Raw genomic sequence first — 18,711 nt, 5'->3', positions numbered from 1 at the left:
TCCTATCCACCGAGCTGTCCCTCACAGCTACGATGCTTTGTTCATCACAACCTATTAACTCACCCCTACCCCCCCATTCCAGACCATGTGATCTCCAGGGAGAGGCGAAAACCCAGAGTGAAAACCCCAGGGCCAATATGGGGAAAAGAAAATCTGGGAAATTCCTCTCCGACCCCCTGTGGCGATCGAAACGAGTCCAGGAGATCACACTGGCCCTGATCAGAAAATGCTTCCCAACCCTATTCATTTCCACTTCTGCTTTACGAACACCATCTGAATTCCCTGCCCCCGAGACAGGTTCCCAACTATCCGCAGTCTCGCTCTGTACTGGCACCAGCAAGATGATCATAGAATGAAGCCTTGAAACCATATTTCTAATTAATTGTAGGTGTTATTGATGCATATGCCATCTCACAGGAACCGTTTTATGACAACGTTTGAAGGAGATTCGGTAATGAATGATTTCAGCAATTCGACCACAGCTAATTCATATTGATTACAGCTGCACTGTCAGGATCAGGAAAAAGCCCCCACATTCTTGATCCACATCCCTAAATATGGCGATGTTTTCAGACCAGACCAGAGGGAGTGGGGACTCAATTTTCTGCATCTATTAAAAATTGTCAATGTTATCAAGTTAACGGAATTGTTTGCAAGCAGTGGAAAAACAGATAAACGGGTGATTTCCAAATCCGTATCGCAAGCAAAGTGAAACTTATTCAATTTCGGAACTTGCCAGTTAAGTGCTCTGCAGCTGTGACGATTTCTGCAAAGGTAACATTTAATATGTTCACAGAGCTGATGCTGGATCTGAACGCCAGTTTAAAGTCCAACAGGGTTTATTTGGTAGCACAAGCTTTCGGAGTGTCGCTCCTTCTCCAGGTGAGTGAGGAGCTGTGTTCACAAACAGGGCATATACAGACACAAACTCAATTAAAACGATAATGGTTGGATTGCGAGCCTTTACAGGTAATCAAGTCTTAAATGTACAGATAACGTGAGTGGAGAGGGGGTTAAACACAGGTTAAAGAGATGTGTATTGTCTCCAGCCAAGACAGTTAGTGAGATTTTTCAAGCCCAGGCAAGTCGTAGGGGTTACAGATAGTGTGACATGAACCCAAGATCCCGGTTGAGGCCTTCCTCATGTGTGCGGAGCTTGGCTATCAGTTTTGCTCAGCGATTCTGCGTTGTCGTATGTCGTGAAGGACGCCATGGAGAACGCTTACCCAAAGATCAGAGGCTGAATGCCCGTGACTGCTGAAGTGTTCCCAACAGGAAGAGAACACTCCTGTCTGCTGATTGTTGAGCGGTGTTCATTCATCTGTTGTCGTAGCGTCTGCATGGTTTCCCCAATGTACCATGCCTCGGGACATCCTTTCCTGCAGCGTATCAGGTAGATAATGTTGGTCGAGTCACAAGAATATGTACCGTGTACCTGGTGGATGCTGTTCTCACGTGAGATGATGGCATCCGTGTCGATGATCCGGCACATCTTGCAGAGGTTGCTATGGCAGGGTTGTGTGGTGTCGTGGTCACTGTTCTCCTGAAGGCTGGGTAGTTTGCTGCGGACAATGGTCTGTTTGAAGTTGTGCGGTTGTTTGAAGGCAAGAGGTGGGGTGTGGGGATGGCCTTGGTGAGATGTTCGTCTTCATTGACGACATGTTGAAGGCTCCGGAGAAGACGTCGTAGCTTCTCTGCTCCGGGGAAGTACTTGGTGACGAAGGGTACTCTGTCCGCCGTGTCCCGTGTTTGTTTTCTGAGGAGGCCGGTGCGGTTTTTCGCTGTGGCGCGCCGGAACTGTCGATCGATGAGTCGAGCGCTATATCTTGTTCCTATGGAGGGTGTCTTTCAGCATCTGTAGGTGTCTATTGCGATCCTCCTCATCCGAGCAGATCCTGTGTATTCGGAGGGCTTGTCCGTAGGGGATGGCTTCTTTAACATGTTTAGGGTGGAAGCTGGAGAAGTGGAGCATCGTGAGGTTATCCGTGGGCTTGCGGTACAGTGAAGTGCCGAGGTGACTGTCCTTAATTGAGATGCATGTGTCCAAGAATGCAACCGATTCCGGAGAGTAGTCCATGGTGGCTGTCCTGTCTGGAGACAATACACATCTCTTTAGCCTGTCTTGATGCTCTCTCCACTCACATTGTTTGTATCTTAAAGACTTGATTAGCTGTAAGTATTCGCATTCCAACCATTATTCATGTAAATTGAGTTTGTGTCTTTATAAGCTCTGTTTGTGAACAGAATTCCCACTCACCTGAAGAAGGGGCTTGGAGCTCCGAAAGCTTGTGTGGCCTTTGCGACCAAATAAACCTGTTGGACTTTAACCTGGTGTTGTTAAACTTCTTACTGTAAAAACTAACAGACAGCAGTCTCGCCGAGCTGGTGCTGGATCTGAACTCAGTGAGTTCAAACTGTTTTAGTTCAGAGTTCAGAAGATGGTGAGTAATATCCGGCCTCACTGGCGATTGGTTCATTCCTGACAAAGAGCCAGCAGGAGGCACCCAATCAGCTCACAGCTTCTCTGTCCTACATTTCATCCAATCAGCTCAGAGAGTCTTTGTTCTCCAATGCATGACGTCAGAGCGAGGAGCCGGAACCATTAGAATCTGTTCTCAGACAATGAACTGGACTCGAAGAAGCGGAACGACCGAATGGTGATGTCGCTCTTTGACAAAGTGAGGGCATGGAAACGAATATTGGTCATTTTCCGGAGTTCATCTTTGAGATAGGACGCAGATGGATCTTGGTTAACGTTGTGGCAACAGCGGCAGAGTTTTCCATTGGAAGAGTTGCTCCAAACGGCTATAAAAATGGAATTTATATAGAATGGCACATTCAGCACCATGGAAAGAGAGCATTCGGGCTAACTCTTCTTTATAATATTGTTTGTTAATATTAACAGTTTACAATCCAGGTCACAGATCCGATTCAGTGAGAGGAGGTGAGAGTGCCTTTGCCGGTTTTTGTACGGGTTGACTGTGCCTCTGTAGCAGTGTGGGGCTCAGCGCACAGTGATACACGGCACAGTCAGAGACATGGACCCCGGTGATTGTTAAAGGAACTGTTCTCTTGTCCTTGTCCAATTCAGCCGAAAACCGGTCAGGGAAATCTGGAGACTTTTCTCCGCCACCCGTGCCATATTTCTGCAGTAAATATCTCGGAGCTTCCCCGGGATACTGGATGTACCAGAAGAGATTTGGAGAAGCATCCTTTGTTGTGTAATTACAATTCACTGTTACGTTCAATCCTTCCTGAACCGTTAATTCAGCCGGGTCCTGGGAAACTGAATCTTGGCCATTGATTCCTGCAACAAAATGTAGAATGTGTGAGAAATCTGTGAACAAATATAACCCATGAAACACACACTGAGGATTTGAACTCAGACTCACCGGGCAGCGTGGCCATTATTATCAGTAAAGCACACAGGGAACACATGGTTCCTGATAGGACAGTAAGCAGCGACAATGTTTACAATAAGTTGCTGCCTCTAGTCTTATATCACAGAGTCAACTCAGATCAGAGGCAGCTTCTATTATTAGGAAACTGGGAGGCGTTTCTCAGTGCTGCGATTGGCTCATCTCCCTGAGCTGACGTCAGCTGCGAATCATAAAATCCCTACAGTGCAGAAGGAGGCCATTCGCCCCATCGAGTCTGTACCGGTCACAATCCCACCCAGGCCCCACTCCCGCAACTCCGTGTATTTACCCTGCGTATCCCCTGAGACTCGGGTCAATTTAGCATGGCCAATCAACCCAACCTGCACATCTTTGGACTGTGGGAGGAATCAACAGCAGCCGAAGGGGACCCACGTAGACACGGGGAGAACATGCAAACTTCATACAGAAAGTGATCCGAAGCCGGAATTGAACCCGGGTCCCTGACACTGTGAGACAGCAGCGCTAACCATTGTGGCATCATGCCGCCACGTAACCAGTGAAGCAATCACTGTTAGTTAATGATTTAATATAGCTGGCTCTTTCCAATCACATTCCTTCCCTGGCCGTAAACGTATTTCTAAGTTCCTTGTTCTGTCTCTGCTCTCTCCCACATAACCAGTTATTCTGTCTCATTAACTGGTGAACTCGCTTTCCTCAGAACTCAGTCCATCAATCTTTCTGAAGGCAGATCCTTTTTTTCTAATTCAGGTGAAAAGTGAAATTAATTTAATCATTTATGGGCGACACGGTGGCGCAGTGGTTAGCATTGCTGCCTCACAGCCCCAGGGACAGGGGTTCGATTCCAGCCTCGGGTCACTGTCTCTGTGGAGTTTGCACTTTCTCCCCGTGTCTGCGTGGGTTTCCTCAGGTGCTCCAGTTTCCTTCCACATTCCTAAACTGTGCAGGTTTGCTGGATTGGCCACGCAAGATTACCTTTAGTGTCAGGGGATAGCAGGTTAAATATGTGGGTTACGGGGATAGGGCCTGGGTGGGATTGTTGTCGGGACAGGCTCGTTGAGACTAATGGCCATGACTCAACATAATTAATAGTAGTGCTGTAAGTATACCGGGGATAAGTAGTCACTCAACTCTGCACCAGGAAATATTTCACGGACTCATAACATAGAAACTAGAAGCAGGAGCCTTCTCCGCCATTAATCGTAATCATAGCTGATCATGGAGTTCAATATCCTGATCCCCCTTCCCCCTCGCCCATATCCCTCGACCCCTTTAGCCCCAAGAGCTATATCAAATTTCTTCTTGAAATCAGACAACGTTTTGGCCTCAACTACATTCGGTGGTACTGAATTCCATGCATCCAACACTCTCTGGATGAAGGAATTTCCCTTCACCTCAGTTTATCCCTTATCTTCAAAAGATGACGCCTAGTTCTGGATTCCACCATTGGGAACAGTCTCCTGAATCTACCCTGTCTAACCTTGTTCGAATTTTATAAGTTTCTATGAGATCCCCTCTCACTCTTCGAAACCCCAGTGAATATAATCCTAACGGATTTAATCTCTCCTCATATGGCAGAGCTGCCATCCCAGGAATCAGCCTGGTAAATCTTCACTGTACCCCTCTATTCCCCAAATAGTAAAGCTCTGATTTCAATCAGTTATTATTTCTGCTCCACGGACTTGAAAATGGGACAATTCTGAGGCTGCATTTGACAATAGATCACTTTTAAAATGTGTGGCCGGGCAGATAGGCACCGAATCCAGAATCTTTCTAAGTACAGATTAAGGAAGTTATTCACCCGGGATAATCTGCAGATTTTGTGCGGATGGGGTCGGAGAATGGTTGGATTTGATCCGGGAATAATAGGACGGCAAATGTGACATTTCACAACACTGACAATGGCTGAGCTCAGTGGGGGGAATATTATTCAGCTGGGGCTGTATTGTGGCCTTCATTTTCTGCGCATTTTCGTTGAGATCCGACTCTTTTTCTCTGACCCTGAAACGTCTGCGTCACTTTTTGTCTGAGGCCCGCGGGAGCCTCACTCACTGTGGGTCTCAGTGCACAGTAATACACGGCGCTGTCTCTCATCTTCAAATCTTTCATGGACAAGTGAAAAGTGCTTTGTGTCTGGTTGAGATTCCCGCTGAAGTGTCCAAAGCCGGGAGCCGTATCGGTAAACCCATAACTATTGGCTCTGAGCAGATACTGAGGAGCTCGGTGTGGATACTGGCGATACCAGAACAGGTCATGTTGTAGAGCTGAACTCGGCACAGAGTAACTGCAGGGTATTGCTGAATCTTCACCCTCTGCTGCTTCAACTCCTGGTTCTGACTGGAACACTGAGTCTCCATTGCTCATCTCTGGAAATAAACAGCGGACGCACAGCGGGTTAGGAGACAGAGGAAGACGATAGTCACACAGCGCTGGGAAAGGGAAATTGCACAAGGTTTGCGATATACTTTACAATCTGTGACCAGAATCACTGACCTGGGATCAGTGCAATAACTAGAATCAGGAACATTTTCACCCCCAGCGTTCCAGTCTGAGCTCCAGAAACGGAAACAATGATCTCTCTCTGTACCGGACCTGGAATGTGAGAAGTTGAAAGAGTCAACAAGGTGTGGTGCGATTGGCTGGGGTTTATTTCCCCACCCATTTTTATATCTGCAAATAGTCACTCTCTGCAGAAGGCAACTGTGATGTTCGGTAAGTGATCAGAGAGCGCCCTCCCGTGGACATTACAACCGCATTGGGAACAGACGCAGAAACAAGAGCCCAGATATACACACGCCGAGAAATATAAAGACCCAGAAATACCCAGTGCAGCTACAACACGGACACGAGGGAATAGCCGCTCCACATCCACACCGTTAATACCCCTTATGGTTTTAAAGGTTTCAATTAAGTTATCTCTGAGTCTTCGAAACTCAAGTGGATACAAACCCAACATCAATATTCTTACCGCGGATACAGATAACCCGCACGTACCTGGATACTATTACAGCAAACCTTCTCTGAACGTTTTTTAACGCATTACCATCTTTCTTTAGATAAGGAGATACGTATTGTCCGCAATACTCCAGGTGGTGGTCTCACCAATGCCCCGTACAACGGAAACATACCCTTCCTATTTTATAATAGATCCCCTCGTAGTGAATGATCATATTTTATGACGTTTTTAATTAATTACTATACCTGTACCTTAGCCCCTTTCGATTCGTGCCCTAGGACAGCCCAATCTCTCTGTACCTCAGAATTTTGTAATCTTTCACCGTTTAAATATTAAGTGTATTTTATATTCATCCTGCCAATAGGGGCATTTTCACATTTGACCACATTATACTCAATTTGGCGGAGCTTTGCCAATTCACTTAACCTATTTATGTTTCTTTTTCGTATCTTCACACGCACTTCATCATTTATCGTCCTACCTATCTTTGTGTTGTCTGCAAATTTAGCATCCATATCTGCTCTGTAAATATTACAGTGTATTCTAACAATTAATGCAGTTCTCCTTGATTACTGCTCTGTGACATATCACTGTGTATTCCAACAAGCAATGCAGTTCTCTTATATTTCTGCTCTGTAACATATCATTGTGTATTCCAACAATTAAAGCAGAGTTCTCCTGCATTACTGCTCTCTATCCTTTAACCGGGTAATTGAATAATTCATCCTGTTCTCTTGGATTGTGGCTCCCCAACATATCCATGTGTTATGGAACCCGCTCCTGAAACAGTGAACACAAAAACACGGTGAGGGATCGCCCTCTGGTGGTGATGTGAGGTAAATGGGAGATCAGTGAATTCTCAGATTACTGAAGGATCTTGTTGCAGGATTTTGCTGCTGTATTTTTTCTTGTTCTCATGATTCTTGTTATAATATACTTAAATTCAGGTGGACCCATGCACGGAACTAATACGAACTTCAGTCTGAATCCTCATCAATTAATTGCTTTACCTGTTTTGAGTGTTCCAGGCCTTTCTGTTAAACTATACTCGTGTTACAACATTTGAAACCACAGCAATACTGCTAAGATTCGAACTCTCAATAAAGTTCTCTCCACACATCGAAAGGATGTAAATTTGACTCCAACCTCACATTTATCTGACAGATTGTCGGATTTCAGTGCACCTGCTTCAAGTTTAAACTTTCCTCAGAGTTGTCATGATGATATTTTGGCTAACACATCAGCTGTCCCCTAATGGGGCTTGGGGAATTTATTGAAATAGGAGACTGGGAGAAATTGCATGTTCTAAATTCTGCACGTTGCTGGAAAACGGTTGAGGGAGAGAGGGGCTTTGAGACACAGAGAGAGGAGACAGACATTAGCCGCCAAAATATTGAGAGTGCAGGATGGACACCGAGGTGAACAGAGAACCAGAGGCGCAGAGAAAGACAGGCAGGGGCAGGTAAAGTTATTGGGCTACAACCAATGTTGTTCGGTGGCCAATTCTTGACAACACTGAGCAACAAGCCAATCCTGTCATTGGGTAACGCCTCTTAGTCTCCCAATAAATGAGGACTGCCCATGATATAAAATTACTTCTTCACATCAGAGTACAAGAGTTGACATAATTTTACAATTCTGCTGATTTTGTGGAATTCTTAAGCTGGAAGCATGTTCTCCCAATGTTCTTCACTGCTTTGTCTAGGAAACAATGACTGAACACAGGGGGTGAATGTGAGAAGCTGAAGTTTCCACTTGAAGACATTCCCAGTGTCTCTGAGCAGCTGAACTGGGGAAGCCTTTGGGCAGAGACTGTGCTGCTGCTATTGCCCTTCCTGGCCACCAGGCGTCGCTGTAACGCTCCCCGGGGGGCTGCTCCTCCCAGTGTCACCTCTTGCCCACTCCGGGCCATGCTCGTTGGCGGGACAACAGGGGGGGGTCAGCCGAGGGGGCGGGGCGGCCTGTGCGCATGTGCGGGACGGGAATGCTCCCAGAGGTCAGCGCGCGGGGACGCCGCCGCATTGATGCCGTCTCCCCTGGCAACGCAAGATGGTGGCCGCCGTCTCCCTTGGCAACGGAATATGGCCGCTGGTCGTCTCCCTTGGCAACGGAAAATGGCCGCCGGCTGGGGGTGTCATTGCGGCGCGTGCGCAGTGAGGTCTGCCTGCAGCCATTGTCCAGATTGCCCCCAGTGGATGGGGTTGGGATTGTGCAGCAGATGGAGCAACAATCCCAGTTTCAATAGGGGGACAGAAGCTGCAATGCTGCCCCCTGTTGGTCACTTCTCCCAGTCTCAGCATTGCAGAGTGTTTAAACAAGAGTGCATTGTCACAGCAGCACCTTGACCTTCAGTTTCAGTTTATTTATTAGTGTCAGAAGTAGGCTTACATTAACACTACAATGAAGTTACTGTGAGAATCCCCTAGTCGCCCACACTCCGGCGCCTGTTCGGGTTACACTGAGGGAGAATTTAGCACGGCCAATGCACCCTAACCGGCACATCTTTCAGACTGTGGGAGGAAACCGGAGCACCCGGAGGAAACCCACGCAGACACGGGGAGGGGACAGCCCGGGGGAAAGCTCCATTCCAACTGTCCCTGGAGTGTCAGATTAACCTGGGTCACTCACGCCCCCCCCCCCGGCTAAGACTCACCTCCCTCAGACAGTGAGACCCTCCTGTATCACTCACCTTACTGTAGTCAGATACCCTCAGACTCAGCACTGGGCCCTGGGCGTGTTCTTTAAATGCTGCGACCTATCGTGGAGGAAAGAATTGGGAGGATTTTGATTTGATTTATTATTGTCACATATATTGGGATACAGTGAAAAGTATTGTTTCAAAGAAATCATAGAAACCCTACAGTGCGGAAGGAGGCCATTCGGCCCATCGAGTCTGCACCGACCACAGTCCCACCCAAGCCCTACCCCCACATATTTACTTGCTAATCCCTCCAACCTACGCATCTCAGGACTCTAAGGGGCAATTTTTTAACCTGGCCAATCAACCTAACTCGCACATCTTTGGACTGTGGGAGGAAACCGGAGCACCCGGAGGAAACCCACGCAGACACGAGGAGAATGTGCAAACTCCACACAGACAGTGACCCGCGCCAGGAATCGAACCCGGGACCCTGGAGCTGTGAAGCAGCAGTGCTAACCACTGTGCTACCGTGCCGCCGTTTCTTGTATGCTGTACAGACAAAACATACCGTTCATAGAGTACATCGGGGAGAAGTAAAAGAGAGGGTGCAGAATGTAGTGTTGCAGTCATAGGTAGGGTGTAGAGAAAGATAAATCTAATATGTAGCAGGTCCATTCAAAAGTCTGAGGGCAGCAGGGAAGTTCTTGTGTCGGTTGGTACGTGATCTCAGACTTTGTATCTTTTTCCTGACGGAAGAAGGTGGAAGAGAGAATGTGTGCATGAGGTCCTTAATTATGCTGGCTGCTTTTCTAAGGCCGCGGGAAGTGTAGACAGAGTCAATGAATGGGAGGCTAGTCTGCGTGATGGACGGGGCTACATTCACGACCTTTTGTAATTTCTTGCAGTCTTGGACAGAGCAGAAACCATACCAAGCCGTGACACAGAAAGGATGCTTTCTATGGTGCATCTGTAGAAGTTGGTGAGAGTCGTAGCTGACATGCCAAATTTCCTCAGCCTCCTGAGAAAGTAGACGTGTTGGTGGGCTTTCTCAATTATAGTGTCGGCATGGGGGGGACCAGGACAGGTTGTTGGTGATCTGGACACCTAGAAACTTGAAGTTGAGACCCAAATGACAAGTTGTCAGAGTGTCATAGATATTTACAGCATGGAAACAGGCCCTTTGGCCCAACTTGTCATGCTGCCTAATAAATAACAAGATAGGAAACAGAGGGGAGATAGGAAACAGAGGGGAGGTGGAGATGGGCATTTCTCAGACTGGAGACGAGTTGAAAGTGGTGTTCCCCAGGGATCAGTGTTGGGACCCTTGCTGTTTCTGATTTATATTAACAGCTTAGCGACGGGGGTTGAACGCACAATCTCCAAATTTGCAGATGATGCTGAGCTCGGGAGAAGAGTGAATTGTGAGGATGACACTGAGCGACTTCAGAGGGACGTGGACAAGTTGGCCAAATGGGCAGACCACCTGGCAGATGAATTTCAATGCAGCGAAATGGGAGGGAATGCATTTTGGTGGAAGAAACATGGGGAGACGATACAGACTCAATGGTACAATGTTGAGGGGACTACAGGAGCAGATGGGCCTTGGGTTTCAAGTGATTCATTCTCTGAAGGTGGCCAGGCAAGATGAAACAGTTGTTAAGGAGCCTGATAGGATCCTTGGGTTTATAAAGAGAGGCATAGAGTATAAAAGCAAGGAAGTGATGCTACACCTCTACAAATCATTGGACAGATCACATTCGGAGCACTGGGATCAGTTCTGGGCACCTTATTTAAGGAAGGACGTTAAAGTCCTCGAGAGAGGCAGAGAGAGAGAGAGAGTGCAAAGGAGATTCACTAGAATGATTCCAGGAATGAGAGATTTTAGATCCACGGAAAGATGAGAGAAATTGGCCTTATTCTCCTTGGAGCAGAGAAGATTAAGAGGTGACCTTATCGAAGTGTTCAGAATGATGAACAATGTTGACAGGGTGAAGAAGGATATTCTGTTTCCACTCGTTGGTGTGTCAGTGACGAAGGGGTCACAATTTCAAGATGGTCAGAAAGGGAGCTGGGAGTGAGATGAGGAGAAACTTCTTTACTCGGAGAGTTGTTGGGATTTGGAATGCGCTGCCTGGGAGAGAGGTGGAGGCAGATTCCATAGGAGGATTCAAAAGAGAGGCGGATACATATTTGAAAGTGATTGATTTAGGGGGCTGAGGAGACAGGGCTGGAGAATGGGGCTCGCTGGGTGGCTCTTCCGGGATCGGGGCAGACATGATGGGCCGAATGGCCTCCTGCTGTTCTGTGATTCGAGAACACCCTTTGTGTGAAGAAGTGTTCCTTAATTTCACTTTGAAAGGGTTTCAGAATATTTTTAATATTTCAGACACTCCACCCCCTCTCTTGCCTCCCTCCCTGTCCTTCCTGAAACATCTGAATCCCGGCACCTGGAGTATCCAGTCTGTCCCTGAGACATCCAAGTCTCCGTAATGGCCACCACATCACACTTTCAGGCATCGATCCACGCTCTGAGCTCATCCCCTTTACTCACTATACTCCTGGCATTAAAGTAAACACATCTCAATCCTTAGGTCTGAGCTCTCCCCTTCTCTATTCCCTGTCCATCCGCCCTCTTGCACTGCCCATAACCCTTCTCTGCTTGCGAGCTACCTTCCTCACTCTCAGTCACCTCATTTTTATCCCCTCCCCACAACCTATCTAGTTTAAACTACGGGGTCCTGATGGTTTGAGTTATAATGAGAGGCTGGATAGTCTGGGACTTTTTTCCCTTGAGTAGGCTTAGGGGTGGCCTTGTAGAGGGCGGCACGGTAGCACAGTGGTTAGCACTGCTGCTTCACAGCTCCAGGGTCCCGGGTTCGATTCCCGGCTCGGGTCACTGTCTGTGTGGAGTTTGCACATTCTCCTCGTGTCTGCGTGGGTTTCCTCCGGGTGCTCCGGTTTCCTCCCACAGTCCAAAGATGTGCGGGTTAGGTTGATTGGCCAGGTTAAAAAAAAAAAAATTGCCCCTTAGAGTCCTGGGATGCGTAGGTTAGAGGGATTAGCGGGTAAATATGTGGGGGTAGGGCCTGGGTGGGATTGTGGTCGGTGCAGACTCGATGGGCCGAATGGCCTCCTTCTGCACTGTAGGGTTTCTATTCTATTCTATTCTAAAATAATGAGGGCATGGATATAGCAGCTTTATAGAATCTCAGTTCGGCCGCACTTGGAATATCGTGTTCAATTCTGGTCGACACACTACCAGAAGGATGTGGAAGCTTTGGAGAGGGTACAGAAAAGATTTACCAGGATGTTGCCTCTGGTATGGAGGGCATTAGCTATGAGGAGAGGTTGGAGAAACTTGATTTGTTCTCACTGGAACGACGGAGGTTGAGGGCGAGGGCGGGGGCGGGGGGGGGGGGGGGGGAGAGAGAGAGAGAGACCTGATGGAAGTATACAAGATTATGAGGAGTATGGACAGAGTGGATAGTCAGAAGCTTTCTCCGAGGGTGCAAGTGTCAATTACTCGGGGGCACAGGTTTATGGTGCTCGGGGCAAGGTTGAAAGGAGATGTACGAGGCAAGTTTTTTACACAGAGAGTGGTGGGTGCCTGGAACCCGCTGCCGGGGGAGGTAGTGGAAGCAGATACGATAGTGAGTTTTATGGAGCGTCTGGACAAATACATGAATAGGATGGGAATAGAGGGATATGGTCCCCGGAAGGGAAGGGGGTTTTAGTTCAAGATAGGAAACAGAGGGGAGGTTATTTACAAACCCAACATCAATATTCTTACCGCGGATACAGATAACCCGCACGTACCTGGATACTATTACAGCAAACCTTCTCTGAACGTTTTTTAACGCATTACCATCTTTCTTTAGATAAGGAGATACGTATTGTCCGCAATACTCCAGGTGAGGTCTCACCAATGCCCCGTACAACGGAAACATACCCTTCCTATTTTATAATAGATCCCCTCGTAGTGAATGATCATATTTTATGACGTTTTTAATTAATTACTATACCTGTACCTTAGCCCCTTTCGATTCGTGCCCTAGGACAGCCCAATCCCTCTGTACCTCAGAATTTTGTAATCTTTCACCGTTTAAATATTAAGTGTATTTTATATTCATCCTGCCAATATGGACATTTCCACATTTGACCACATTCTACTCAATTTGGCGGAGCTTTGCCAATTCACTTAACCTACTTATGTTTCTTTATCGTATCCTTACACGCACTTTATCATTTATCTTCCTACCTATCTTTGTGTTGTCTGCAAATTTAGCATCCATATCTGCTCTGTAAATATTACAGTGTATTCTAACAATTAATCCAGTTCTCCTTGATTACTGCTCTGCTACATATCATCGTGTATTCCAACAATTAAAGCAGAGTTCTCCTGCATTACTGCTCTCTATCCTTTAACCGTGTAATTGAATAATTCATCCTGTTCTCTTGGATTATGGCTCCCCAACATATCCATGTGTTATGGAACCCGCTCCTGAAACAGTGAACACAAAAACACGGTGAGGGATCGCCCTCTGGTGGTGATGTGAGGTAAATGGGAGATCAGTGAATTCTCAGATTACTGGAAGATCTTGTTGCAGGATTTTGCTGCTGTATTTTTTCTTGTTCTCATGATTCTTATTATAATATACTTAAATTCAGGTGGACTCATGCACGGAACTAATACGAACTTCAGTCTGAATCCTCATCAATTAATTGCTTTATCTGTTTTGAATGTTCCAGGCCTTTCTGTTAAACTATATTCGTGTTACAAAATTTGAAACCACAGCAATACTGCTAAGATTCGATCTCTTATTAAAGTTCTCTCCACACATCGAAAGGATGTAAATTTGACTCCAACCTCACATTTATCTGACAGATTGTCGGATTTCAGTGCACCTGCTTCAATTTTAAACTTTCCTCAGAGTTGTCATGATGATATTTTGGCTAACATATCAGCTGTCCCCTAATGGGGCTTGGGGAATTTATTGAAATAGGAGACTGGGAGAAATTGCATGTTCTAAATTCTGCACGTTGCTGGAAAACGGTTGAGGGAGAGAGGGGCTTTGAGACACAGAGAGAGGAGACAGACATTAGCCACCAAAATATTGAGAGTGCAGGATGGACACCGAGGTGAACAGAGACCCAGAGGCGCAGAGAAAGACAGGCAGGGGCAGGTAAAGTTATTGGGCTACAACCAATGTTGTTCGGTGGCCAATTCTTGACAACACTGAGCAACAAGCCAATCCTGTCATTGGGTAACGCCTCTTAGTCCCCCAATAAATGAGGACTGCCCATGATATAAAATTACTTCTTCACATCAGAGTACAAGAGTTGACATAATTTTACAATTCTGCTGATTTTGTGGAATTCTTAAGCTGGAAGCATGTTCTCCCAATGTTCTTCACTACTTTGTCTAGGAAACAATGACTGAACACAGGGGGTGAATGTGAGAAGCTGAAGTTTCCACTTGAAGACATTCCCAGTGTCTCTGAGCAGCTGAACTGGGGAAGCCTTTGGGCAGAGACTGTGCTGCTGCTATTGCCCTTCCTGGCCACCAGGCGTCGCTGTAACGCTCCCGGGGGGGGCTGCTCCTCCCCAGTGTCACCTCTTGCCCACTCCGGCACGGCCCCATGCTCGTTGGCGGGACAACAGGGGGACTTGTCGAGGGGGCGGGGCGGCCTGTGCGCATGTGCGGGACGGGAATGCTCCCAGAGGTCAGCGCGCGCGGACGCCGCCGCATTGATGCCGTCTCCCCTGGCAACGCAAGATGGTCGCCGCCGCCGTCTCCCTTGGCAACGGAATATGGCCGCTGGCCGTCTCCCTTGGCAACGCAAGATGGCCGCCGGCGGTGGGTGTCATTGCGGCGCGTGCGCAGTGAGGTCTGTCTGCAGCCATTGTCCAGATTGCCCCCAGTGGATGGGGTTGGGATTGTGCAGCAGATGGAGCAACAATCCCAGTTTCAATAGGGGGACAGAAGCTGCAATGCTGCCCCCTGTTGGTCACTTCTCCCAGTCTCAGCATTGCAGAGTGTTTAAACAAGAGTGCATTGTCACAGCAGCACCTTGACCTTCAGTTTCAGTTTATTTATTAGTGTCAGAAGTAGGCTTACATTAACACTACAATGAAGTTACTGTGAGAATCCCCTAGTCGCCCACACTCCGGCGCCTGTTCGGGTTACACTGAGGGAGAATTTAGCACGGCCAATGCACCCTAACCGGCACATCTTTCACACTGTGGGAGGAAACCGGAGCACCCGGAGGAAACCCACGCAGACACGGGGAGGGGACAGCCCGGGGGAAAGCTCCATTCCAACTGTCCCTGGAGTGTCAGATTAACCTGGGTCACTCACGCCCCCCCCCCGGCTAAGACTCACCTCCCTCAGACAGTGAGACCCTCCTGTATCACTCACCTTACTGTCGTCAGATACCCTCAGACTCAGCACTGGGCCCTGGGCGTGTTCTTTAAATGCTGCGACCTATCGTGGAGGAAAGAATTGGGAGGATTTTGATTTGATTTGATTTATTACTGTCGCATGTATTGGGATACAGTGAAAAGTATTGTTTCTTGTATGCTGTACAGACAAAACATACCGTTCATAGAGTACATCGGGGAGAAGTAAAAGAGAGGGTGCAGAATGTAGTGTTGCAGTCATAGGTAGGGTGTAGAGAAAGATAAATCTAATATGTAGCAGGTCCATTCAAAAGTCTGAGGGCAGCAGGGAAGTTCTTGTGTCGGTTGGTACGTGATCTCAGACTTTGTATCTTTTTCCTGACGGAAGAAGGTGGAAGAGAGAATGTGTGCATGAGGTCCTTAATTATGCTGGCTGCTTTTCTAAGGCCGCGGGAAGTGTAGACAGAGTCAATGAATGGGAGGCTCGTCTGCGTGATGGACGGGGCTACATTCACGACCTTTTGTAATTTCTTGCAGTCTTGGACAGAGCAGAAACCATACCAAGCCGTGATACAGAAAGGATGCTTTCTATGGTGCATCTGTAGAAGTTGGTGAGAGTCGTAGCTGACATGCCAAATTTCCTTAGCCTCCTGAGAAAGTAGACGTGTTGGTGGGCTTTCTCAATTATAGTGTCGGCATGGGGGGACCAGGACAAGTTGTTGGTGATCTGGACACCTAGAAACTTGAAGTTGAGACCCAAATGACAAGTTGTCATAGTGTCACAGATGTTTACAGCATGGAAACAGGCCCTTTGGCCCAACTTGTCATGCTGCCCTTTTTCTTTTAACCCCTAAGCAGGTCCCAATTCCCCACATTTGGCCCATATCCCTCTACATCTATCTTACCTATGTAACTGTCTAAATGCTTTTTAAAAGGTAAAATTGAGTCCATCTCTACTACTACCTCTGGCAGCTTGTTCCAGACGCTCATCACTCTCTGTGTGAAAAGATTGCCCCTCTGGACACTTTTGTATCTCTCCCCTCTCACCTTAAACCCATGCCCTCGAGTTTTAGACGCCCCTACCTTTGGGAAAAGATATTGACTATCTATTGTGTGTCAACCATAGAATAGCCACAGAATGAAGGGGGCCATTCAGCCCATTCAGCTGGTGTCGACTCTCTGCGAGAGCAATCGAGCCAGTCCCACTGCTCCACCTTGTCCTTGGAACCCTGCAAATCTTTTCCCATCAGCTTGCCATCCCATTTCCTCCGGAAAGACAGCGAGGAGCAGAGAGGAAAGAGGGACTTGGGGAATGGGAGGTTTCATCTGATGTTCTTGTTGGCAGATGCTCTGTGGCGGATAAAGCTGGCAGCCTCCTCCAGAAAGCAGCACAGAGTGAATGGAAGGGGCAGAATGTGAGTGAGATGAGACACGAGAGAGAGAGAGAGGCGTGAAAGCTTTCTGTTTGTCAGCAAAAAGCACAATGGTGGCCCTGTGTCCTTCAGGGAGCGGCCCAGGCCTCGCTCAAAGCCTGCCCTGTCCTCACACTCACTGGGAGACGGCCATTTCTAACATGTTGTCCATGCTTCTGAGCTGACACTGAGACAAACACAACAACAGCAGCCACTATCCGGACAAGTCCTCACGGAGAATGAAATGTCCAAAGCCACTTCAAAGGAAGATTGCGTGGCAGGATTTGTCCCCGAGCTGCGGAGGGAGAGATTTGGATGGATGACCAGAAGCTGGGTCAGTGAGGTTGTGTTTTAGCAATGGAGGTCTAGAGAACAGAAAAGGCCCTTCGGCCCATTGCATCTGTGCCGGTCAAAGACAAATCACCCAACTTGGCTCACGGCCTGGTAAGCCTTGGCATTGCAAATGCATAGCTAAGCACTTCTTAAACGTTCTGAGGGTCTCTGCCTCCACCACCCTTTCAGGCAGAGAGTTCCAGACTCCCACCACCCTCTGGGTGAAAAAGGTTTTCCTCACATCCCCTGTAAACCTCCTGCCCCTTACCCTAAATCTATACCCCCTGGTCATTGATCCCACCACCAAGGGGAAAGCTTTCTTCCCGTCTACTCTATCGATGTCCCTCATAATCTTATCCATCTCCATCATGTTCCCCCTCAGCCTCCTCTGCTCCACGGAAAACAACCCCAGGGTGGAATCTTATCACTGTTCAGGCCGGCAGGATTTTCCCATCCCACTGCAGTGAAAGGAGATTTGGCAAGTCACCAGATTCTCCGACCTCGCTGAGCGGGAGTGTGGCGTCAACAGGTGGTAAGATCACACCCTCAGTCTATAAAATCTCTCTTCAGTTCGAGTGGCGGCACGGTAGCACAGTGGTTAGCACTGCTGCCTCACAGCGCCAGGGACCCAGGTTCAATTCCGGCCTCGGGTTACTGTCTGTGTGGAGTTTGCACATTCTCCCCATGTCTGCGTGGGTTTCTCCCGGGTGCATTGTCCATGCAAAATTGCCCTGAGGGTCCCACGATGTATAGGTTAGGGGGATTAGCGGGAAAATACGTGGGGTTACGGGTAAGACTGGGTAAGAGTCCGTGCAGATTTGATGGGTCGAATGGCCTCATTCTGGACTGTAGGGATTCTATGATTCTATGAACTAAAACTCTCCAGGCCAGGCAACATCCTGGTGAATCTCCTCTGCACCTTTTCCAGTGCTATCACATCCCTCCTATCCTGTGCATTCCACAACTGCACAATGTTTCGATGAGGGGCGGCACAGTGGTTAGCGCTGCTGCCTCACAGCGCCAGGGACCCGGGTTTGATTCCTGGCTTGGGTCACTGTCAGTGTGGAGTTTGTACATTCTCCCCGTGTCTGTGTGGGCTTCCACCGGGTGCTGCGGTTTCCTCCCACAGTTCGAAAGACGCGCTGGTTAGGTGTATCAGCCATGCTAAATTCTCCCCAAGTTGCCCAAACAGGCGCCAGAGCATGGCGACTACGGATTTTCCACAGTAACTTCATTGCAGTGTTAATGTAACCCTACTTGTGACACTAATAAATAAACTTTTAAACCTGATACTCGATTCCCCCATGTTGGCCTTGTTCTGTGATAATTAATGCGGATGTTTAGATTATTCAATAGTTCTTTGAGGACAGCAGACACAGGGGAAAAAAAACATGTGGCTCTGTACACAACAGATATATTTCAAGGGGATATTGCAGCCAGCTGTATCTGAGTGGCAGTAATGTTCCCTCAGAATTAGACAGATTGTGGGTTCAGCTCAGAGCCTCAAATACTAGGCCCTTAGCATCGATCAGAGCCTCCGCGCACAGCATGATGGGAGAGCGGACAAAGGAA

At 47.9% G+C, this 18,711-nt stretch overlaps 1 gene segment (V, D, J or C); it reads right to left on the bottom strand.

The window, feature by feature from the left end:
- Nucleotides 1-2,918: 2,918 nt before the first annotated feature.
- Nucleotides 2,919-3,408, bottom strand: LOC144487909 (T cell receptor alpha variable 9-2-like). The segment is given in 2 exon segments: nt 2,919-3,307; nt 3,393-3,408. Coding segments are annotated over 2 exon segments (405 nt in total).
- Nucleotides 3,409-18,711: the final 15,303 nt, after the last annotated feature.

The sequence above is a fragment of the Mustelus asterias genome, unplaced genomic scaffold (genome assembly GCF_964213995.1).
Source record: "Mustelus asterias unplaced genomic scaffold, sMusAst1.hap1.1 HAP1_SCAFFOLD_1123, whole genome shotgun sequence".
Classification (NCBI taxonomy): Eukaryota; Metazoa; Chordata; class Chondrichthyes; order Carcharhiniformes; family Triakidae; genus Mustelus; species Mustelus asterias.
Note: the sequence above shows the minus strand (reverse complement) of the source record. Positions and strands in the feature narration are given on the sequence as shown.